At 46.5% G+C, this 25021-nt stretch overlaps 2 protein-coding genes across 3 annotated transcripts in view; both read right to left on the bottom strand.

The window, feature by feature from the left end:
* Positions 1 to 1798: 1798 nt before the first annotated feature.
* SMIM26 (small integral membrane protein 26) lies at positions 1799 to 9863 on the bottom strand. The gene is made up of 2 exons (XM_038748526.1): positions 9689 to 9863; positions 1799 to 2425 (listed from the first exon to the last, which is right to left on the bottom strand). The coding sequence occupies exons 1-2, from the start codon at positions 9828 to 9830 to the stop codon at positions 2259 to 2261; spliced, it is 309 nt and encodes a 102-aa protein (XP_038604454.1). The 5' UTR covers positions 9831 to 9863; the 3' UTR covers positions 1799 to 2258.
* Positions 9864 to 18636: 8773 nt separating this feature from the next.
* SEC23B (SEC23 homolog B, COPII coat complex component) overlaps positions 18637 to 25021 on the bottom strand; it is a 53171-nt gene continuing 46786 nt past the window's right edge. For both annotated transcript variants that reach the window (XM_038747494.1, XM_038747504.1), the window contains 3 exons: positions 23276 to 23431; positions 21622 to 21687; positions 18637 to 19059 (listed from right to left, as the gene is read on the bottom strand). In XM_038747494.1, the coding sequence (XP_038603422.1) occupies positions 18970 to 19059; positions 21622 to 21687; positions 23276 to 23431 (312 nt within the window). In that variant the 3' untranslated portion in view covers positions 18637 to 18969. The remainder of the gene's footprint in view (positions 19060 to 21621; positions 21688 to 23275; positions 23432 to 25021) is intronic.

Here is a 25021-nt window from a genome sequence, read left to right as displayed (position 1 = left end):
CACAGTTATTATCATCATTATTACCGTTACAAGTGGTTTTTTTCTTCCCATCCCCGGCATGAAATACCCTAAGGCTTGACCAGGTTTTATTCATTCATTCATTCAATCGTATTTATTGAGCGCTTACTGTGTGCAGAGCACTGTACTCAGCGCTTGGGAAGTACAAGCTGGCAACATGGTGCCAGTCAGTCAGTCAATCAGTGGTATTTTTTGGGTTGTGATTCCCGTGTGCAGAGTCCTATGCACAGCACTTGGGAGAGTACGCTATGACAGAGTTGGGAGACTCGTTCATAAATAAAAAATAAAGGGGGAGACGGAGGGGAGGCACATTAGGAGGCAGATCTGGCGTAGCAGGGAGGGGAGGAGGCCTTTGCCCCCTCCGATTTTTCAGAGCAGAAAAGAAATGACCGAAAAACAGGTTAATCAGGAGGCCAAGGCTCTCAGCAGGGCAAACCTTGAGATCCGATTTATAATAATACCTGGAATCCGTACACAGCTTTTTTTTTCTTTTGTCAAAGCACTTACACTTCGGATACCACTGCCGAGCCTGTCGTAGCCCAACACAGAGACGCGGCCTGGCGTAGCGGAGAGGGCACGGGAGTTAGACGGTGATGCGTTTGTCGGCTGTGTGACCTTGGGCAAGTCACTTCACCTCTCTGTGCCTCGGTTACCTGTAAAATGCGGGTTGCGACTGTGAGCCCCACGTGGGACAGGGACTGTGTCCAACCCTTGTATCCACCCAGCGTTTAGTACAGTGCCTGGCACAGAGAAAGTGCTTCACAAATGCCATTTATTGTAGCGTTTAGTACAGGGACTGTGTCATCATCATCATCATCAATCGTATTTATTGAACGCTTACTGTGTGCAGAGCACTGTACTAAGCGCTTGGGAAGTACAAGTAGGCAACATATAGAGACAGTCCCTACCCAACAGTGGGCTCACAGTCTAAAAGAACCCTTGTATCCACCCAGCGTTTAGTACAGTGCCTGGCACAGAGAAAGTGCTTCACAAATGCCATTTATTATAGCGTTTAGTACAGTCGAGTAAAGTACAGTGTAATAAGATCTTTTAGACTGTGAGCCCACTGTTGGGTAGGGACTGTCTCTGTATGTTGCCAATTTTGTACTTCCCAAGCACTTAGTACAGTGCTCTGCACACAGTAAGCGCTCAATAAATACGATTGATGATGACGATGATAAGATCCTGCTTTTGTCCCTGGGGGGGCATTTGATCTAATTAAAACCCACCGTCCACTCAGGGCAGACCTGGCTGTCATTCATTCATTCATTCATTCATTCATTCAATCGTATTTATTGAGCGCTTACTGTGTGCGGAGCACTGTACTAAGCGCTTGGGGAGTACAAGTTGGCAACATATAGGGACGGTCCCTACCCAACAGCGGGCTCACAGTCACAGTCTGATGTCGCGATTCCTACATCAGAATCGGCCGATTCGAACATCCGTGGACCATTAAAACAAGTCTATGGCAATTGTAGTCGCAGGATAACCAATTTAATAACAATAATAATAATGATGATGGCGTTTATTAAGCGCTTACTATGTGCCAAGCACTGTTCTAAGCGCTGGGGAGGTTACAAGGTGATCGGGTTGTCCCAGTCTTCACCCCCATTTTCCAGATGAGGGAACTGAGGCCCAGAGAAGTGAAGAAGTGTACTTCCCAAGCGCTTAGTACAGTGCTCTGCACATAGTAAGCGCTCAATAAATACGATTGATGATGATGATGATGAAGTGACTTGCCCAAAGTCACCCAGCTGACAAGCGGCGGAGCCGGGATCTGAACCCAGGACCTCCGGCTCCAAAGCCCGGGCTCTTTCCACTGAGCCACGCTGCTTCTCTGCTGAAACTCAACGGGGAGACGGGGAACGTTACAACAAGTCTACGGCAACCGTAGCCGCGGGATAACCAATTTAATGAAACTCCGAGCGAATTCCCCGAGGAAAGGCCACCCACGGCGGACGGAGAGACAACGTCCGTCTTGGCAGTCGAAAGCGGGGGCCTTGGCCCGGCCAGTCTTCGGAGGGAAGCGGGGGGAACGCCCCCCGATCTCGGCTCGGGACGGACGGACGGACAGCCGGACTCGGTATCCCGGCCCGCGCTGGCCCCTCTCGTCGTAATTTCAACAGCAGAGGGTCACGTTCCCTTTTCCAACCGGCTTCTTAAATAAATCGTTTCCGTCGTCGTTATTAAATAAATCGTTCCCCGCCCGGGGAGCTGTGATTTCCACAGTCCGGGGGAGGTTACTCCGCCGGGCCGGGCCCGCCGGTCAGCGATTTCAACAGGTTGAAGATCCTGGTGGTATACGGCACGAAGTTTTCTCTGTAAGTGAAGGTTGTTTCCACGTAAAATCCTTTCCTGGGATCGGGAATATCGGGCGGGTGTTCTTCTTTTCCCTCCTCTTCGTCGCCTGGCAGAAAGAAGAAGGGCAAGTGATGAGGTTGGAGATCTGAACCACCGTTAACGCTTGGTTTAGTGCCACCTGGCCTATCGGTCAATCAGCCGATCAATCGTATTTATTGGGCGCTTCCTATTCATTCATTCAATCGTATTTATTGAGCGCTTACTGTGTGCAGAGGACTGTACTAACCGCTTGGGAAGTACAAGTTGGAAACATACGGAGACGGTCCCTACCCAACAGCGGGCTCACAGTCTAGAGGGGGAGACGGACAACAAAACAAAACATGGAGACGGGGGTCAAAGTCGTCAGAACAAATAGAATTAAAGCCATGTGCACAGCATCAACAAAATCATCATCATCATCATCATCAATCGTATTTATTGAGTGCTTACTGTGTGCAGAGCACTGTACTAAGTGCTTGGGAAGTACGAGTTGGTAACATATAGAGAGTCCCTACCCAGCAGTGGGCTTACAGTCTAAAAGGGGGAGACAGAGAACAAAACCAAGCATACTAACAAAATAAAATCAATAGAATGGATATGTACAAGTAAAATAAATAGAGTAATATGTACAAACATATATAAATATATACAGGTGCTGTGGGGAAGGGAAGGAGGTAAGATGGAGGGGTGGAGAGGGGGATGAGAGGGAGAGGAAGGAAGGGGCAAATAGTAAATATGTACAAGTAATAGAGTAATAAATCTGTACAAACATATATACTGGTGCTGTGGGGAGGGGAAGGAGGTAGGGCGGGGGGGATGGGGAGGAGGAGAGGAAAAAGGGGGCTCAGCCTGGGAAAATCTTGGATCATCTTGGAGGACTTCACCGGATAACAGGGTCAGAGTTTGTGACGGTAATCCTTCGGGGGTGAAAACAGTTCATAAATTACGTAATCTGTCCTCTTTAATAATTAATAATAATGGCATTTATTAAGCACTTACTATGTGCAAAGCACTGATCTGAGCGCTGGGGAGGTAACAAGGTGATCAGGTTGTCCCACGGGGGGCTCACAGTCTTCACCCCCATTTTACAGACGAGGTAACTGAGGTCCAGAGAAGTGAAGTGACTTGCCCGAAGTCACACAGCTGACAATTGGCGGAGCCGGGATTTGAACTCATGACCTCTGACTCCAAAGCCCGGGCTCTTTCCACTGAGTCATGCTTCTTCTCTTTATTATGGTATTCGTCAAGCGTTTATTACGCTAGACTGTAAACCCGGTGTGGGCAGGGATGATCTCTCTTTATTGCTGAATTGTACTTTCCAAGCGCTTAGTACAGTGCTCTGCACACAGTGAGCGCTCAATAAATATGACTGACTGACTGAATGAATGTGCACGCACTGCACTAAGCACTGGGGTATGAACAAGATAACCAGATTGGACACAGTCCGCGGCTTGCGTGGGGTTGGGTCTTAATTCCCATTTTACAGATGAGGTAACTGCGGCATAGAGAAGCTTTGGGTGATGGGACTGTTGCTCGGTTAAACTGAGGTGGGAGAGCTTTACAGAGGAGGGAACTGAGAAGTTCTCTGAGAGCAGAAAAATGTCCTGTGAGGTAACTTTCGCAACGAACTAACTGCCGTGCTGGTGACAAATCAGAAGAGTTGGGGAGGAAAAGAAGACAAGGAAAGCCGGGAGAAACAAGGGATTTCCCATGCATCATCATCATCATCATCAATCGTATTTATTGAGCGCTTACTATGTGCAGAGCACTGGACTAAGCGCTTGGGAGGTCCAAGTTGGCAACATATAGAGATGGTCATTCATTCAATCAATTGTATTTATTGAGCACTTACTGTGTGCAGAGCACTGGACTAAGTGCTTGGGAGGTCCAAATCGGCAACATATAGAGATGGTCATTCATTCATTCATTCAATCGTATTTATTGAGCGCTTACTGTGTGCAGAGGGCTGTACTAAGCGCTTGGGAAGTCCAAGTTGGCAACATATAGAGACGGCCATTCATTCAATCTTATATATGTATTCATTCATTCATTCATTCAATCGTATTTATTGAGTGCTTACTTTGTGCAGAGCGCTGTACTAAGCGCTTGGGGAGTCCAAGTTGGCAACATATAGAGACGGCCATTCATTCAATCTTATTTATGTATTCATTCATTCATTCAATCGTATTTATTAAGCACTTACTGTGTGCAGAGCGCTGTACTAAGCGCTTGGGAAGTCCAAGTTGGCAACATAGAGAGACGCATTCATTCATTCATTCAATCGTATTTATTCATTCATTCATTCAATAGTATTTATTCATTCATTCATTCAATCAATCGTATTTATTGAGCGCTTACTGTGTGCAGAGACGGTCCCTACCCAACAGTGGGCTCACCGTCTAAAAGGGGGAGGCAGACGACAGGTGGAAAAGTCCAAGTGGGTCTGGTGCTGCAGGTAGCCAGAGAGGCCCAGGGGATGCCGCTTCCCGATCTAATTCTCCGGCCTAGCCCGTTCTGCTTCTCCCTGGCCTTTTCACCCCGAGCTCTTATACCACTCTCACCCCCAAATTCCACCTCACTGCACCGCAGGAACCTCCCTCGCCGCGGAGAGCCGAGACGACGTGGGTTTGCCGGACGGACGCGGGGCACAAATGGCTTCCATCCCTGCAGCTACCTCCAGCAATTTTCAACTGATCCGTATTAGCCCTTGCTGACTGTGTGCAGGTGTGTGGATATGTGTGTGTATGCAGATACTGAATGTACAGATACAGTGCTCGGCGCTTAGAACAGTGCTTTGCACATAGTAAGCGCTTAATAAATGCCATTATTATTATTATTATAGATGCATATTTGATACACATATATGTTCGTTGTGGGCAGAGAATGTGTCCGTTATATTGTGCTGTCCCAAGCACTTAGTGTCTCCCCCTTCTAGACTGTGAGCCCACTGTTGGGTAGGGACTGTCTCTATATGTTGCCAATTTGTACTTCCCAAGCGCTTAGTCCAGTGCTCTGCACATAGTAAGCGCTCAATAAATACGATTGATGATGATGATGATGATGTTGCCAACTTGGACTTCCCAAGCGCTTAGTCCAGTGCTCTGCACACAGTAAACGCTCCATAAATACCACTGAATGAATGAATGAATGAAGTGACTTGCCCAAAGTCGCACAGCTGACAAGTGGCGGAGCGTCCAATGCACAGAGCACGGTACTAAGTGCTTTGGAGAGTTGGGTAGGGACCGTCTCTATATGTTGCCAACTTGTACTTCCCGAGCGCTTAGTACAGTCCTCTGCACACAGTAAGCGCTCAATAAATACAACTGATGATGGTATAACAGAGTTGGTAGACTAGAGCCCCCACGCCCTACCTCCTTCCCCTCCCCACAGCACTTGTGTATATTTGTACAGATTGATTACTCTATTTATTTTACTTGTACATATTTACTATTCTGTTTTGCTGATGATGTGCATATAGCTGTAATTCTATTTATTCTGATGGTTTTGACGCCTGTCTCCATGTTTTGTTTTGCCGTCTGTCTCCCCCTTCTAGACTGTGAGCCCGCTGTTGGGTAGGGACCGTCTCTAGATGTTGCCAACTTGGACTTCCCAAGCGCTTAGTACAGTGCTCTGCACACAGTATGCGCTCAATAAATACAAATGAATGAATGAATAATATTGGAAGCAGATTGTTGGCAGTTGGGGAATTTTAACTTGAAAACACATAACCCACTTGATTTCTTCGGGCTGTTTTTGTGAAGTATTTATTCATAATAATAATAATGATGATGACATTTGTTAGGCGCTTACTATGTGCCAAGCGCTGGGGGAGATACAAGGACATCAGGTTGTCCCACGTGGGGCTCACAGTCTTCATCCGCATTTTACAGATGAGGGAACTGAGGCCCAGAGAAGTGAAGTGACTTGCCCAGTCACCCAGCTGACAAGTGGTGGAGCCAGGATTAGAACCCATGACCTCTGGCTCCCAAGCCCGGGCTCTTTCAGTTGAGCCACGCTGCTTCTCTGAATGAATACGATTGAATGAATATTCATTCATTTGTATTTATTGAGCGCTTACTGTGTGCAGAGCACTGTACTAAGCGCTTGGGAACTCCAAGTCGGCAATCAATCAATGGTATTTATTGAGCACGTACTGTGTGCAGAGCACTGTACTAAGCGCTTGGGAAGTCCAAGTTGGCAACATATAGAGATGGTCCCTACCCAACAAGGGGCTCACAGTCTAGAAGGGGGAGACAGACAACAAAATAAAACACTTACACAGGTGTCAAAAACATCAGAACGAATAGAATTAAAGCTCGCTGCACATCATTAACAAAGTAAATAAAATTGTAAATATGCACAAGTAAAATAAATGGAGTCATCAATCTGTACAAATATATACAAGTGCTGTGGGGAGGGGAAGGAGGTAGGGCGGGAATCAGCGTGGATCAATGAAAGACAACGGGCTTTGGAATCAGAGGTCATGGGTTCAAATCCCAGCTCTGCCACTTGTCAGCTGTGTGACTCTGGGCAAGTCACTTCCCTGTGCCTCAGTTCCCTCATCTGTAAAATGGGGATTAAGACTGTGAGCCCCACCAGGGACAACCTGATCACCTTGTAACCTCCCCAGCACTTAGAACAGTGCTTTGCACATAGTAAGCGATTAATAAATGCCATTATCATTATTATTTATGGAGCGCGCAGTGTGTGCAGAGAACTGTAGTAGGCGCTGGGGCAGTCCAATTGGGCAGCAGATAATAATAATAATAATAATAATAATAATAATAATAATAATAATAATAATAATAAGATAGAGATGGTCCCTCCCTACAACCGGGCTCCCAATCTAGAAGGGGGGCCGTGGCTCAGTGGAAGGAGCCCGGGCTTTGGAGTCAGAGGTCATGGGTTCAAATCCCAGCTCCACCACTTGTCCGCTGTGCGACTCTGGGCAAGTCACTTCACTTCTCTGGGCCTCAGTTCCCTCATCTGGAAAATGGGGATGAAAACTGTGAGCCCCCGTGGGACAACCTGATCACCTGGTAACCTCCCCAGTGCTTAGAAGAGTGCTTTGCACATAGTAAATGCTTAATAAATGCCATTATTATTATTAATATTATTAAATCTGTACAAATATATACAAGTGCTGTGGGGAGGGGAAGGAGGTAGGGCGGGAATCAGTGTGGCTCAGTGGAAAAACAACTGTAAAATGGGGGTGAAGACAGTGAGCCCCCCGTGGGACAACCTGATCATTCATTCATTCAATCTTATTTATTGAGCGCTTACTGTGTGCAGAGCACTGGACTAAGCGCTTGGGAAGTCCAAGTTGGCAACATATAGAGATGGCCATTCATTCATTCATTCAATCGTATTTACTGAGTGCTTTACTGTGTGCAGAGCACTGGACTAAGCGCTTGGGAAGTCCAAGTTGGCAACATATAGAGATGGTCATTCATTCAATCGTATTTATGGAGCGCTTATTGTGTGCAGAGCACTGGACAAAGCGCTTGGGAAGTCCAAGTTGGCAACATATAGAGATGGTCAATCATTCATTCAATTGTATTTATTGAGCACTTACTGTGTGCAGAGCACTGGACTAAGTGCTTGGGAGGTCCAAATCGGCAACATATAGAGATGGTCATTCATTCATTCATTCATTCAATCGTATTTATTTATTGATTCATTCATTCAATCGTATTTATTGAGCACTTACTGTGTGCACAGCACTGTACTAAGCGCTTGGGAAGTCCAAGTTGGCAACATATAGAGATGGTCATTCATTCAATCGTATTTATTTATTTATTCATTCATTCATTCAATCGTATTTATTGAGCGCTTACTGTGTGCAGAGCACTGTACTAAGTGCTTGGGAAGTACAAGTTGGCAACATAGAGAGACGGTCCCTCCCCAACAGTGGGCTCACAGGCTAGACGCCCATCACCTCCCTGATCACCTGGTAACCTCCCCGGCGCTCAGAACAGTGCTTGGCACATAGTAAGCGCTTCCCAAATACCAACATGATTATTACGACCAGGCCTGGCACCATGATTCCTGGTCATTCATTCATTCAATCGTATTTATTGAGTGCTTGCTGTGTGCAAAGCACTGTACTAAGCGCTTGGGAAGTACAAGTTGGCAACATATAGAGACGGTCCCTACCCAACAGCGGGCTCACAGTCTAGAGGGGGGAGACAGACAAAACAAAACATGGAAACAGGTGTCAAAATCGTCAGAACAAATAGAATTAAAGCCCGATGCACGTCATTAGCAAAATAAAAAGAATAGTAAATATGTACTAAACGTTTTCCAATGGCTGTTAACAATCATTCGATCAATCGTATTTACTGAGCGCTTACTGTGCGCAGAGCACTGTACTAAGCGCTTGGGAAGTGCAAGTTGGCAACATATAGAGACAGTCCCTACCCAACAGTGGGCTCACAGTCTAAAAGGGGGAAACAGAGAACGAAACCAAACATACTAACAAAACAAAATAAATAGAATAGATATGTACAAGATAAATACATAGAGTAATAAATATGTACAAAAATATATAACAACAAAGCAAAACATTTAGACAGGTGTCAAAATCGTCAGAACAAATAATAGAATTAAAGCTCTCTGCACATCATTAGCAAAATAAAAAGAATAGTAAATATGTACTAAACGTTTTCCAACGGCTGTTAACAGTGTCCAAATACTTCCTAACACGGTGTTGTGGTGACCCAACCAAGAGGAAAAAGTCTCAACTGTATGTTCAACACAGTCTTCATCATCATCATCATCAATCATATTTATTGAGCGCTTACTATGTGCGGAGCACTGTACTAAGCGCTTGGGAAGTACAAATTGGCAACATACAGAGACAGTCCCTACCCAACAGTGGGCTCACAGTCTAAAAGGGGGGAGACAGGGAACAAAACCAAACATACTAACAAAATAAAATCAATAGGATAGATGTGTACAAGTAAAATAGAGTAATAAATATGTACAAACATATATCCATGTATACAGGTGCTGTGGGGACGGGAAGGAGGTAAGGCGTGGGGGGATGGAGAGGGGGACGAGGGGGAGAGGAAGGAAGGGGCTCAGTCTGGGAAGGCCTCCTGGAGGAGGTGAGCTCTCAGCAGGGCCTTGAAGGGAGGAAGAGAGCTAGCTTGGCGGAGGGGCAGAGGGAGGCCATTCCGGGCCCGGGGGATGACGTGGGCAGGGGGTCGATGGCGGGACAGGCGAGAGGGAGGTATGGTGAGGTCTTATGGATGTCTCTTAAATAGCTAATGCAGAAGGCAATATGGGGTCATGGGGGGTGGAGGGTGGCCCTGCCCTGGGCCCGTACCTGTCTGGGCCGGCTGGGGCTGGGACTGGGACTGGGCCCGCATCCAGTGTAAGAGGAAGGCGGAGCCCAGGGTGGTCCAGGCCCCCATGGCGTACAGCACAGCCATCCTCCTGTACCAACGCACGGCCCTCGGGCCGTCCATGACACTTAGGCCCTTCTTCCCCGTCCCCTTGGCCTGCTGCCCACCCGCGGGGCATTCTGGGACTCGCAGGCCTTCGGCCCACCCGCGGGGCATTCTGGGACTCGCAGTCCGCCGCGGGGCATTCTGGGACTAGCAGTCCGCCGCGGGGCACTCTGGGACTCGCAGTCCGCCCTTCCCACCTCCCCGCGCGCGCGGGGCACTCTGGGACTTGCAGTCCCCCGCCCACTTCCGGCCCCTCCCCGCGCGGGGCACTCTGGGACTTGCAGTCCCTCCGGCCGCTTCCCTCCCCCGCCGCGGGGCACTCTGGTACTTGTAGTCCCAACCGCCTCCCCTTCGTCGGCCCTTAATTCGTTCATCATCATCATCATCAATCGTATTTATTGAACGCTTACTATGTGCACAGCACTGTACTAAGCGCTTGGGAAGTACAAATTGGATGTGTCAATAAATATCATTAATAAATCGATATCTTTAATAAATCATTAATCATTAATAAATATCATCCCCCTCTCCATCCCCCCATCTTACCTCCTTCCCTTCCCCACAGCACCTGTATATATGTATATATGTTTGTACATATTTATTACTCTATTTATTTATCTATTTATTTTACTTGTACATATCTATTCTATTTATTTTATTTTGTTAATATGTTTTGTTTTATTCTCTGTCTCCCCCTTGTAGACTGTGAGCCCGCTGTTGGGTAGGGACTGTCTCTATATGTTGCCAACTTGTACTTCCCAAGCGCTTAGTACAGTGCTCTGCACACAGTAAGCGCTCAATAAATATGATTGATGATAATAATAATAATAATAATAATGGCATTTATTAAGCGCTTACTATGTGCAGAGCACTGTTCTAAGCACTGGGGAATTTACAAGGTGATCAGGTTGTCCCACGTGGGGCTCACAGTCTTCATCCCCATTTTACAGATGAGGGAACTGAGGCCCAGAGAAGTTAAGTGACTTGCCCAAAGTCACACAGTTGACAAGTGGTGGAGCTGGGATTTGAACCCATGACCTCTGACTCCAAAGCCCGGGCTCTTTCCACTGAGCCACGCTGCTTCTCATAGCTATGTTGCCAATTTGTACTTCCCAAGCGCTTAGTACAGTGCTCTGCACACAGTAAGCGCTCAATAAATAAGATTGATGATGATGATGATGATGATGACGGCATTTATTAAGCGCTTACTATATGCAGAGCACTGGACTAAGCGCTTGGGAAGTACAAGTTAATAATAATAATAATGACCCCCTTTTAGACTGTGAGCCCACTGTTGGGTAGGGACCGTCTCTATATGCTGCCAACTTGTACTTTCCAAGTGCATAGTACAGTGCTCTGCTCTGCACACAGTAAGTGCTCAATAAATACAATAAAAAAAAAATAAATACGATTGATTGATTTACAAAATGGGGATGAAGCACTTCTCTGGGCCTCAGTTCCCTCATCTGTCAAATGGGGATGAAGACTGGGAGCCCCACGTGGGACAACCTGATCACCTTGGATCTACCCAAGCGCTTAGAACAGTGCTTGGCACATAGTAAGCACTTAACAGATACCATTATTATTATTACCACTACTACCACAGATTCAACATAGCTAAAATCTGCCCTTTCCTCTCTGTCCAAACTTGTTATACATGTATACATCTGCATATATCTGTAATTTATTTATTTATATTAATATCTGCCTCCCCCTCTAGACTGTGAGCTCATTGTGGACAGGAATGTGTCTGCTGATTGTTACAGTGTAATAATAATGATGGTATTAAGCGCTTACTATGTGCCAAGCACCGTATTAAGCGTTGGGGTGGGTACAAGCAGATTGAGTTGGACACAACCCCTGCCCCATGTGGGCTCACAGTCTCAATCCCCATTTTACAGATGAGGCCCAGAGAAGTGAAGCGACTTGCCCAAGGTCACACAGCAGACAAGTGGCGGAGCCGGGATTAGAATCCATGACCTTCCAGTTCCCAGGCCCGGGCTCTTCCAAGTGCTCAGTACGTTTTGTATGCAGTAAGCACTCAAATACGATTGAACAAATGAATGCTACCACATTGCTCCAAGTGTTTATCCTATCCCTTTTAGACTGTGAGCCCACTGTTGGGTAGGGACTGTCTCTATATGGTGCCAACTTGGACTTCCCAAGCGCTTAGTATAGTGCTCTGCACACAGTAAGCGCTCAATAAATACGATTGATTGATTGATTGATTATCCTGCCCATGATTACTGTATCAGCCTCCTTGCTGACCTCCCTGCCTCCTGTCGATGCCCCTCAAGGTTCAGGTGGAGGGCCCCTTCTCTTCTCCATCTAATAATAATAATGGCATTTATTAAGCGCTTACTACGTGCAAAGCACCGTTCTAAGCACTGTGGAGGTTACAAGGTGATCAGGTTGTCCCACGGGGGGCTCACTGTCTTCATTCATTTATTCATTCATTCATTCAATCATATTTATTGAGTGCTTACTGTGTGCAGAGCACTGTACTAAGCGCTTGGGAAGTACAGGCTAATAATAATAATGATGGCATTTATTAAGTGCTTACTATGTGCAAAGCACTATTCTAAGCGCTGGGGAGGTTACAAGGTGATCCGGTTGTCCCACGGGGGGCTCACAGTCTTCATCCCCATTTTCCAGATGAAGGAACTGAGGCCCAGAGAAGTGAAGCGACTTGCCCGAAGTCACCCAGCTGACGATTGCATGAATGAATGAATGAATTTATTGAGCGCTTGCCGGGTGCAGAGCACTGTACTAGGCGCTTGGGAAGTACAAGTCGGCAGCATAGAGAGACGGTCATTCATTCATTCATGCATTCAATCGTATTTATTGAGCGCTTACTGTGTGAAGAGCACTGGACTAAGCGCTTGGGAAGTAATAATAATAATAATAATGGCATTTGTTAAGCGCTTACTATGTGCAAAGCACTGTTCTAAGCGCTGGGGGGGGGTTACAGTGTGATCAAGTTGTCCCACGTGGGGCTCACAGTCCTAATCCCCATTTTTACAGATGAGGGAACTGAGGCTCAGAGAAGTTAAGTGACTTGCACAAGGTCACACAGCAGACTAGAAGACAAGTAGAAGTTGGGTCCCAGGAGGCCTTCCCAGACTGAGCCCCCCACTTTCTCTCTCCCTCCCCATCTCCCCCACCATACCTCCTTCCCTTTCCCACAGCACCTGTATATATGTGTATATGTTTGTACAGATTTATTACTCTATTTATTTTACTTGTACCTATTTATTCTATGCATTTTATTTGGTTTCTATGTTTTGTTTTGTTGTCTGTCTCCCCCTTCTAGACTGTGAGCCCGCTGTTGGGTAGGGACCGTCTCTATATGTTGCCAACTTGTCCTTCCCAACCGCTTAGTACAGTGCTTTCCACACAGTAAGCGCTCAATAAATATGATTGAATGAATGAATGATTGGCGGAGCCGGGATTTGAACCCCTGACCTCTGACTCCAAAGCTCGGGCTCTTTCCACTGAGCCACGCTGCTTCATTCGCTCCCATGGCTTCAACTACCACCTCTGTGCGGATGACCTTGTCCATCTCATCTTGCCCATCCTTCTAGACTGTGAGCCCGCTGTTGGGTAGGGACCGTCTCTATCTGTTGCCAACCTGTCCTTCCCAAGCGCTTAGTACAGTGCTCTGCACACAGTAAGCGCTCAATAAATATGACTGAATGAATCTCAGGCTTATCCTCATTTGCGTAACTCCCCCCCTACCCTCCGCCGGGCAAAATTATTTCATTCATTCATTCATTCAATCGTATTTATTGAGCGCTTACTGTGTGCAGAGCACTGCACTAAGCGCTTGGGAAGTACAAGTTGGCAACATACAGAGACGGTCCCTACCCAACAGTGGGCTCACAGTCTCCATCCTTGTTGATTCCCAGGCCCATTGCCCCCTGGCCAGTTGTTTCAATCAATCAATCAATCAATCAGTTGTATTTATTGCAGAGAAGCAGCGTGACTCAGTGGAAAGAGCACGGGCTTTGGAGTCAGAGGTCATGGGTTCGAATCCTGGCTCCGCCACATGTCAGCTGTGTGACTTTGGGCAAGTCACTTAACTTCTCTGAGCCTCAGTTACCTCATCTGTAAAATGGGGATTAAGACTGTGAACCCCACATGGGACAACCCGATCACTTTGTATCCCCCCCCCCCAGCGCTTAGAACAGTGCTTTGCACATAGTTTTTTCTTTTAGACTGTGAGCCCACTGTTGGGTAGGGACTGTCTCTCTATGTTGCCAACTTGGACTTCCCAAGCGCTTAGTCCAGTGCTCTGCACACAGTAAGTGCTCAATAAATACGATTGATTGATTGAGCGCTTACTGTGTACAGAGCACTGCACTAAGCGCTTGGGAAGTCAACATAGAGAGACGGTCCCAACCCAACAGTGGGCTCACAGTCTCCATCGTTGTTGATTCCCAGGCCCATTGTCCCCTGGCCAGTTGTTTCAGATATTTAACTTCCTCCTCAAACCCCCTGCCCCCATCTCCTGCCCCTAATTACCTGAGCGCATACTTTATTGAGAAGCCATCAGAAGTGACCTCCCTTATAACCTCCCCTGTGCCCTTCGTTGACTCTCCCTCCTTTCTCAGCAGTATCTCAAGAGCTCTCCTGCCAAAATCCATCCCCTCCACCGGCTCATCAGCCCTACTGAGAGCTCACCTCCTCCAGGAGGCCTTCCCAGACTGAGCCCCCTCCTTCCCCTCCGCCTTACCTCCTTCCCCTCCCCACAGCACCTGTATATACATATTTATTACTCTATTTATTTTACTTGTACCTATTTAGTCGATGTATTTTATTTTGTTAATATGTTTTGTTTTGTTGTCTGTCTCCCCCTTCTAGACTGTGAGCCCACCGTTGGGTAGGGACCGTCTCTAGATGTTGCCTACTTGGACTTCCCAAGCACTTAGTACAGAGCTCTGCACACAGTAAGCGCTCAATAAATTGGGTAGGGACCGTCTCTATCTGTTGCCAACTTGGACTTCCCAAGCGCTTAGTACAGAGCTCTGCACACAGTAAGCACTTAATAAATATGATTGAATGAATGAACAAATATGATTGAATGAATGAGACCCCATCACTGTACATATCTATTTATTTTATTTTATTAATATGTTTTGTTTTGTTGTCTGCCTCCCCCTTCTAGACTGTGAGCCCGCTGTTGGGTAGGGACCATCTCTACATGTTGCCAACTTGGTCTTCCCAAGCGCTTAGTATGGTGCTCTGCACACAGTAAGTGCTCAATAAATATGATTGATTGATTGATTGATTGATTCACACCTTATCCAAACACTTGCCCTCTCCCTTCTTCCCTCCCTGACCTTCAGTCGACTCTCCAATGGCTCCTTCCCCACTGCTTTCTTTCAAACATGCCCGTGATTCCCCCATCCTCAAAAAACCCTCACTTGACCCCCTTGGCTCCCTCCAGTTATCGCCCCGTCTCACCTTCCCCAATCCTACCTCACCTCGCTACTCTCCTACAACTCAGCCCGCACGTTTCGTTCCTCTGCTAACCTTCTCAGGAGATCTCGATCTCATTCAGCGCTTAGAACAGTGCTTTGCACATAGTAAGCGCTTAATAAATGCCATTATTATTATTAGCTATCTCACCGATGACCTCTCACTCATATCCTGCCTCTGTCCTGGAATGCCCTCTCTCCTCATGTCAGATGGATAATCGCTGTCCCCCGCTTCAAAGCCTTATTGAAGGCATATTTCCTCCAAGAAGCCTTTCCTAATAATAATAAATAATAATAATAATGGCATTTATTAAGCACTTACTATGTGCAAAGCACTGTTCTAAGCTCTGAGCTCTCCTCCCACTCCCTTCCACATCTCCCTGACTGGCTCCTTTCATTCCTCCTCCCTCCCAAGCTCAGAGTCTCAATCCCCATTTCACAGATGAGGTAACTGAGGCCCAGAGAAGCAAAGTGACTTGCCCGGGATCACGCAGCAGAGCCAGGATAAGAGCAGGCCTTCCCAAACTAAGCCCCCCCATTTTCCTCTGCTCCTCCTCCCCTCCCCATCCCCCCGCCTTACCTCCTTCCCCTCCCCACAGCACCTGTACATATGTATATATGTTCGTATGGATTTATTACTCTATTTATACATATTTATTCTATTTATTTTATTAATATGTTTTGTTTTGTTGTCTGTCTCCCCCTTCTAGACTCTGAGCCCGCTGTTGGGTAGGGACCGTCTCTATACGTTGCCAACTTGGACTTCCCAAGCGCTTAGTACAGTGCTCTGCACACAGTAAGCGCTCAATAAATACAATTGAATGAATGAATATATGTTTGTACATATTTATTACTCCATTTATTTATACATATTTATTCTATTTATTTTATTTTGTTAATATGTTTTGTTTTGTTGTCTGTCTCCCCCTTCTAGATTGTGAGCCCGCTATTGGGTAGGGACCGTCTCTCTATGTTGCCAACTTGTACTTCCCAAGCACTAAGTACAGTGCTCTGCACACAGTAAGGGCTCAATAAATACGATTGAATGAGTGAATGTATTTTTGTACGTATTTATTACTCTTTAATTTGTACGTATTTATTCTATTCATTTTGTTAATATGTTTTGTTTTGTTGTCTCTCTCCCCCTTCTAGACTGTGAGCCCGCTGTTGGGTAGGGACCGTCTCTAGATGTTGCCAACTTGGACTTTCCAAGCGCTAAGTACAGTGCTCTGCACACAGTAAGCGTTCAATAAATACAATTGAATATATACGTTTGTACGTATTACTCTAATTTGTACGTATTTATTCTATTTATTTTATTTTGTTAATATGTTTTGTTGTCTGTCTCCCCCTTCTAGACTGAGCCCGCTGTTGGGTAGGGACTGTCCCTATCTGTTGCCAACTTGTACTTCCCAAGTGCTTAGTACAGTGCTCTGCACACAGTAAGCACTCAATAAATACGGTTGAATAAATGAATGAAATACATGTACATCTGTATAATTAGACTTCTATTTATATTTATTAATGCATATAATTCTATTTATAACAATGCTACCGAGGCCTGTTAACTTGTTTTGATGTCTGTCTCCCCCGTTCTAAACTGTGAGCCCTTTGTGGGCAGGGACTGTCTCTATTTGTTGCTATTTATATTTAATTAATGCGTATAATTCTATTTATAACGACGCTACCGAGGCCTGTTAACTTGTTTTGATGTCTTTCTCTCCCTTTCTAGACTGTGAGCCCTTTGTGGGCAGGGATTGTCTCTATTTGTTGCTATTTATATTTATTAATGCGTATAATTCTATTTATTTATAACGATGCTACCGAGGCCTGTTAACTTGTTTTGATGTCTGTCTTCCCCCTTCTAGACTGTGAGCCCTTTGTGGGCGGGGACTGTCTCTATTTGTTGCTATTTATATTTATTAATGCGTATAATTCTATTTATTTATAACGATGCTACCGAGGCCTGTTAACTTGTTTTAATGTCTCTCCTCCCCCTTCTAGACTGTGAGCCCTTTGTGGGCGGGGACTGTCTCTATTTGTTGCTATTTATATTTATTAATGCGTATAATTCCGTTTATTTATAACGATGCTACCGAGGCCCGTTAACTTGTTTTGATGTGAGCCCTTTGTGGGCGGGGATTGTCTCTGTTGCTATTTATATTAATGCATATAATTCTATTTATTTATAACGATGCTCCCGAGGCCTGTTAACTTGTTTTGATGTCTGTCTCCCCCCTTCTAGACTGTGAGCCCTTTGTGGGCGGGGATTGTCTCTATTTGTTGCTGAATTGTACTTCCCAAGCGCTTAATACAGTGCTCTGCACACAGTAAGCGCTCAATAAATACGACTGAATGAATGAATAACCTTCTGACTCCTGGGGCCCGTCGTCTATCCACTACGCCATGATGCAGTGTGGCTCAGTGGAAAGAGCCCGGGCTTAGGAGTCAGAGGTCATGGGTTCAAATCCCATCGCCGCCGCTTGTCAGCTGTGTGACTTTGGGCAAGTCGCTTCACTTCTCAGTTCCCTCATCTGTAAAATGGGGATGAAGACTGTGAGCCCCACATGGGACAACCTGATCACCCTGTATCCTCCCCAGCGCTTAGAACAGTGTTTTGCACATAGTTTTTCCCTTCCCTCCTCTCCCCTTCATCCCCCCATCTTACCTCCTTCCCTCCCCCACAGCACCTGTGTATATGTATATATGTTTGTACATATTTATTACTCTATTTATTTTACTTGTACAGATCTATTCTATTTATTTTATTTTGTTAATATGTTTGGTTTTGTTCTGTCTCCCCCTTTTAGACTGTGAGCCCACTGTTGGGCAAGGACTGTCTCTATATGTTGCCAATTTGTACTTCCCAAGCACTTACTACAGTGCTCTGCACACAGTAAGCGCTCAATAAATACGATTGATGATGATGAGTAAGCGCTTAACAAATACCAAAATTATTATTATTATCAAACTCCGGTGTCAAGCTCTAGGGGACACATTGGAAATTCACCTGGACAAACCGCACCCAGCCGCGAAGATTGTGAAGCAGTTGCCCTCGATAGTGCTCGTCCCCCTCTCCATCCCCCTCATCTTACCTCCATCCCTTCCCCACAGCACCTGTATATATGTATATATGTTTGTACATATTTATTACTCTATTTATTTTACTTGTACATATCTATTCTATTTATTTTATTTTGTTGGTATGTTTGGTTTTGTTCTCTGTCTCCCCCTTTTAGACTGTGAGCCCACTGTTGGGTAGGGACTGTCTCTATATGTTGCCAACTTGTACTTCCCAAGTGCTTAGGCAACACAGTAAGCGCTCAATAAATACGATTGATTGATTGATTGCTCTCCTCATCCAGCTTTATTTTCTTTGTAAGCAATATCCCCTTCACTGGAGGAAGCTGCCAAGAAGGGTCAGGTCTGTTTTACAAAAGGTTAGAGAAAAGGAAGCACGCGGCGGCCTGCGAGTGCCACGGCACCCATCCTACGGGGCTGGCGCACGGAAGAAACAGGAGGCGGGACGGTCGAAGAGGGACCCAAATAAATTAAAATCTAAACGGACGACAGGTTCCCCTTGGGTTAGTTTAAAAAGCTGCAGGAAGGAGAAGGGGAGTGTCCTGCGTCTTTAAATGGGCCGGGGTCGGGCTTCTTGGGGCCGCGGCTCGGCGGTCCTAGGACGCGCTGGACACCGCCAGCTTTTTCAAGTGATCCATGAAGACCTGCAGGCTGACGTCGTCCGTTAGGATGGGCGCTCCGGATTCCTGCGTGATGAGATAAAACCAAAAATCAATCAATCAATCAATAGTATTCATTGAGCGCTTACTGCGTGCAGAGCACTGGACTAAGCGCTTGGGAAGTCCAAGTTGGCAACATCTAGAGACGGTCCCTACCCAACCGTGGGCTCACAGTCTAGAAGGAACCATCCTTTATTCCGAAAAGAAGGTGAGAAATCAGGATCAGGAGGTGGCGTGGGGCACAGAGGTAAGCGATGTTAACTCTCACTGCGGGCCGAGCGTGGAACTAAGCACTGGGGAAGATGTAGACGACAATAATAATAATGATGGCATATATTAAGCACTTATTATGTGGAAAGCACTGTTCTAAGCGCTGGGGAGGTTACAAGGTGATCAGGTTGTCCCACGGGGGGCTCACAGTCTTAATCCCCCATTTTCCAAATGAGGTAACTGAGGCTCAGAGAAGTGAAGCGACTTGCCCAAAGACACACGGCTGACAGTTGGCAGAGCCGGGATTTGAACCCATGACCTCTGACTCCAAAGCCCGGCCTCTTTCCACTGAGCCACACTGCTTCTCGGCGTCCAATTAGGTTGGACACCCTCCCTGTCTCATTCCCCTTCTAGACTGTGAGCCCGTTGTCGGATAGGGACCGTCTCTATATGTTGCCGACTTGTCCTTCCCAAGCGCTTAGTACAGTGCTCTGCACACAGTAAGCTCTCAATAAATACGATTGAATGAATACCACCAGGTCAGGTTACTTCTCTAAGGGGCTCACAGTCAAAAGAAACTAAGATCAAGTATTTAATCCTCATTTCCCAGATCGGGAAACCTGAGGCCCAGAGAAATAAGTGACTTGCCCTAGGTAATGCAGAAGGCTGAGCCCGGATTAGAACCCAGGTCCTCTGACCCCCCCAGACGCGTGATATTTCCTGCTGCCTCTCGGATTCAGACTATGAGCCCACTGTTGGGGAGGGCCCGTGTCTATCTGTTGCCAACTTCTACTTCCCAAGCGCTTAGTACAGTGCTCTGCACACAGTAAGCGCTCAATAAATACGACTGAATGAATTCAGATCAAATCACATCAATCAGGATCTCAAGACAAATGCCCCCAACCCCCCAACTCCCTCTTTCTGCACTGGACCAGCCCAACCCAGCCCAGGGTCCAGAGCAACAAAGGACGCTCTGGGGAATCAATCAATCAATCAATCGTATTTATTGAGCGCTTACTGTGTGCAGAGCACTGTACTAAGCGCTTGGGAAGTACAAGCTGGCACGACGTGCTTCCTTCCTGGACAGCCAACAGTGGGGTTGGGCCCCAAAACGAGTCGGAGGTCATCGGCAACACCGATCCAAAAAACAAAAGAGAAGGCGCCGAATCTGCACAAGCAATTCGTTCGGCCTGTAAAATGGGAATTGAGATTTCCTGTCTTCCTGCTGGCACTTCTCTGGGCCTCAGTTCCCTCATCTGTAAAATGGGGATGAAGACTGTGAGCCCCCCGTGGGACAACCTGATCACCTTGTAACCTCTCCAGCGTTTAGAACAGTGCTTTGCACGTAGTAAGCGCTTAATAAATGACATCATTATTATTATTATTAGTAGTAGTAGTAGTAGTAGCAAATGCAAAGGCAGCCCTGCCTAATAAAGTAATAATATTAATTGTGGTTTTTGTTCGGCACTTAATAATAATAATGATGGCATTTGTTAAGCGCTTACTATGTGCAAAGCACTGTTCTAAGCGCTGGGGGGGATACAAGGTGATCAGATTGTCCCACATGGGGCTCACAGTCATCACCCCCATTTTACAGATGAGGTAACTGAGGCTCCGAGAAGTTAAGTGACTTGCCCAAGGTCACACAGCAGACATGTGGCGGAGCCAGGACTCGAACCCATGACCTCTGACTCCAAAGCCCGTGCTCTTTCCACTGAGCCACGCTGCTTCTCAGCACTTGCGCTGAGGCAGAGACAAGATAATCAAAGAAGCAGAGTGGCTCGGTGGAAAGAGCCCAGGTTTTGGAGTCAGAGGTCATGGGTTCAAATCCCGGCTCTGCCAATTGTCAGCTGGGTGACTTTGGGCAAGTCATTTTTCTGGGCCTCAGTTACCTCATCTGTAAAATGGGGATGAAGCCTGTGAGCCCCCCGTGGGACAGCCTGATCACCTTGTAACCTCCCCAGCGCTTAGAACCGTGCTTTGCACATAGTAAGTGCTTAGTAAACGCCATCATTAATTAGAACAGTGCTTTGCACATAGCAAGCGCTTAATAAACGCCATCATTAATTAGAACAGTGCTTTGCACATAGTAAGTGCTTAATAAATGCCATTATTATTATTACTATTATAATCAGCTCCCACAGTCTAAGTAGGAGGGAGAACAGGTATCGAATCCCCTTTCTGCAGGTGAGAAACTGAGGCCCAGAGAAGCGAAGTGACTTGCGAAGGTCACACAGCAGACAAGTGGCAGAGGCGGGATTAGAACCCGGGGCCTGACCCCTGAGCCCGTATTCTTTCCACTAGGCCACACTGTTTCTCTGCCTACAGCACAGACAGTTTATTCTAGCCTTCTCCAAGAAGTGGAACTCAATTTCTTACCTGTCCCCAAGCATACAGGTTGTTGTGTGTCTGAGATGGGTTCACTTTGGACAGCAGGAACCGAGCCTTAAAAAATAAAACAATAAAACACTCGTGACTTAAAGACACACTAACATTACAAGGGGTGAAGATAGTTTGCCTCAAGTTAACCTATCTACAAGCCCCAATCAATCAATCAATCGTATTTATTGAGCGCTTACTGTGTGCAGAGCACTGTACTAAGCGCTTGGGAAGTCCAAGTTGGCAACATATAGAGACAGTCCCTACCCAACAGTGGGCTCACAGTCTAAAAGGGGGAGACAGAGAACAAAACCAAACATACTAACAAAATAAAATAGATATGTACAAGTAAAATAGAGTAATAAATATGTACAAACATATTTACATATATACAGGTATATATAGGAGTATATTATAATATATTATAATTCTTCACTTCAGCAAGCTCATTGTGGGAAGGGAATGCACCTGTTTATTATTATAAACAAAAAACAGCGCCGATTCTGAACAAGCAATTCGTTCGGACTGTAAAATGGGAATTGAGATTTCCTGTCTTCCTGCTAGTAGTAGCAAACGCAAAGGCAGCCCTACCTAATAAAGTAATAATGTTAATTGTGGTTTTTGTTCAGCACTTGCGCTGAGGTAGAGACAAGATAATCAAAGAAGCAGCGTGGCTCAGTGGAAAGCGTACGCTCCCAAGTGCTTAGTGCAGTGCTTTGCACATGGAAAGTGCTCAACGCATACGATTAAATTCATTCATTCATTCATTCAATTGTATTTACCGAGTGCTTACTGTGTGCAGAGCACTGTACTAAGCGCTTGGAAAGTATAAGTTGGCAACATAATAATAATAATGATGGCATTTGTTAAGCGCTTACTATGTGCAAAGCACTGTTCTAAGCGCTGGGGAGGATACAAGGTGATCAGATTGTCCCACGGGGGGCTCCCAGTCTGGATCCCCATTTTCCAGATGAGGTCACTGAGGCCCAGAGCAGTGAAGTGACTTGCCCAAAGTCACATGGCTGACAAGGGGGCGAGCCGGGATTCGAACCCATGACCTCTGACTCCAAAGCCCGGGCTCTTTCCACTGAGCCACGCTACTTCTCAACAGTCTCACTTTTAGACTGTGAGCCCACTGTTGGGTAGGGACTGTCTCTATATGTTGCCAACTTGTACTTCCCAAGCGCTTAGTACAGTGCTCTGCACACAGTAAGCGCTCAATAAATACGATTGATGATGATATAGAGCCCAACAATGGGCTCACAGTCTAGAAGGAGACAGATGACAAAACAAAACATATTAACAAAATAAAATAAATAGAATAGTAAATACGTACAAGTAAAATACTGAAATACCGCTCCTTCGTCTTCACTGCGGTACAAAGCTCAAGGCTTGAGGACTTGCTATGGAGCCCACCTATGTAAAGGGTATTTTAATCCCACAACCGTAAAGACACATATAGATCTGTGTCTCGCACTGTCTTTCATCAGAGCAAGGATGGTTTTCTGAAAACAACCCCGTAAGCTCACTTTTCTAATCAAGTAGGATCTATTGAGTGCTTACTGTGCTAAGCGCTTGCGAAAGTACAGTACCCGGGACAACGTGGCTCCTCTTTGCTTCTGTCCGAACACAAACTAGAGGAACAAGGCCTTACCTGACTGCCCCCGTGCTCGGTGTTTATGTAGCGTGGCATGGGGAATCGCGTCTGCAGGATTTCCTGCGCGTCATCCAACGGGGCCTGCAGGAGATGCTTGAAGTTTTCATACTCGGGCATGTCTTGGTAGCCGGACTTCCGCCACTGAGCTATTGTCTGCGCACAGAAAAATCCGAGTTTAACCCCACGGTAGCCTCTGCCGGGTTGGCCTGGAAACGGCTGGCGTTCCACTGAGAAAGCTCAATGGTGGCAGAGAAAACCCAAGGGCCCTAACTGGGAAATAAAGAGAGTCTTGGAGCCAAATTTCTGCAACTTATCACTCCTGCAAGAAACCGTTCCATCAGCTGGGTTAGAGGACCAGAATTTGCTCCTTTCAGGAAGGGCGGGGAATAAGCCTAACTAGCTAGGCTGCAGGTAACCACGGAAGATGGTGGGAGTGTGGGAATGATGGACAGCCCTAAACATCCTGAGTTGACTGCAAAGACAGGGGACAATGACTAAGATCGGGTCTTTCCGCGCCAACTTCTTACTCATTATTCCCAGGACTCACTCAGTCGTTCAGTCATATTTACTGAGCACCTACTGTATGCAGAGCACTGTACTAGCCAACTCCTTACTCATTATTCCCAGGATTAACTCGGTCATTCAATATTTACTGAGCACCTACTGTGTGCAGAGCACTGTACTAAGTGCTTGGGGGAGTACGATACAACAATAAACAGACACATTCCCTGCCCATTACGAGCTTACAGTCTGTGGGCGGGGGGGACGGGGCAGACATCAAGACAAATAAAGAAATTATAGATATGTACATCAGTGCTGTGGGGCTGGGAGAGAAAAGGGAGCAAGTCAGGGCGATGCAGAAGGGAGTGGGAGATGAGGAAAAGTGGGGCTTAGTCTGGGAAGGTCTCCTGGAGGGGATGTGCTTTCAATAAGGCCTTGAAGGGGAGAAAAGTGTCTGTTGGATTTGAGGAGGGAGGGCATTCCAGGCAAGAGGCAGGATGTGGGAGAGGGGTTGGCGGTGAGATGGAAGCACTGTGAGAAGGCTAGCCCTGGAGGAGCGGAGTTTACGGGCTGGGTTCTAGAAGAGTAGCAAGGTGGGTAGGGAGGGGCAAGGTGGTGGAATGCTTTAAAGCCAACAATGAGGAGTCTTTGTTTGAAAGGCAACCGCTTGAGTTTTTTGAGGAGCGGGCTGACGTCTCCTGAACGGTTTTGTAGAAAAATGATCCGGGCAGCAGAGCAGTATGGACTGGAGTGGGGAGGGACAGCAGGCTGGGAGGTCAGCAAGGAAGCTGATGCGGTAATCCGGGCAGGAGAGGATGACTGATTCTATTAACGTGGTAGCAGTAGGAATGGAGAGGAAAGGGCAGATTTTAGCTGTGCTATGAAGGTGGGACCGACGGGATTTAGTGATGAATATGTGGGTAGAATGACAGAGAGGAGTCAGATAATGCCAAGGTTATGGGCTTGTTAGGAAGGGTGAAGGTGCCGTCTACGGTGGCGGGAAAGTCAGGGGGAGGACAGGGTTTGTGTGGGAAGATAAGGAGCTCTGTTTTGGACACGTTAAGCTTGAAGTGACGGGAGGACATCCAAGTCAGATAATGCCAAGGTTATGGGCTTGTTAGGAAGGGTGAAGGTGCCGTCTACGGTGACGGGAAAGTCAGGGGGAGGGCAGGGTTTGTGTGGGAAGATAAGGAGCTCTGTTTCGGACATGTTGAGCTTGAAGTGACGGGAGGACATCCAAGT

Source organism: Tachyglossus aculeatus, chromosome 1 (assembly GCF_015852505.1).
Source record: "Tachyglossus aculeatus isolate mTacAcu1 chromosome 1, mTacAcu1.pri, whole genome shotgun sequence".
NCBI lineage: Eukaryota > Metazoa > Chordata > Mammalia > Monotremata > Tachyglossidae > Tachyglossus > Tachyglossus aculeatus.
Note: the sequence above shows the minus strand (reverse complement) of the source record. Positions and strands in the feature narration are given on the sequence as shown.

Bases quoted from the DNA above. Each gene is read 5' to 3' on its own strand.
- SMIM26 (XM_038748526.1), bottom strand. From the start codon at position 9,830: ATGGACGGCCCGAGGGCCGTGCGTTGGTACAGGAGGATGGCTGTGCTG. The intron at 2,426-9,688 runs GTACGGGCCCAG...TCTTTCTGCCAG, and splicing joins GCCCCAGCCGGCCCAGACAG to GCGACGAAGAGGAGGGAAAA.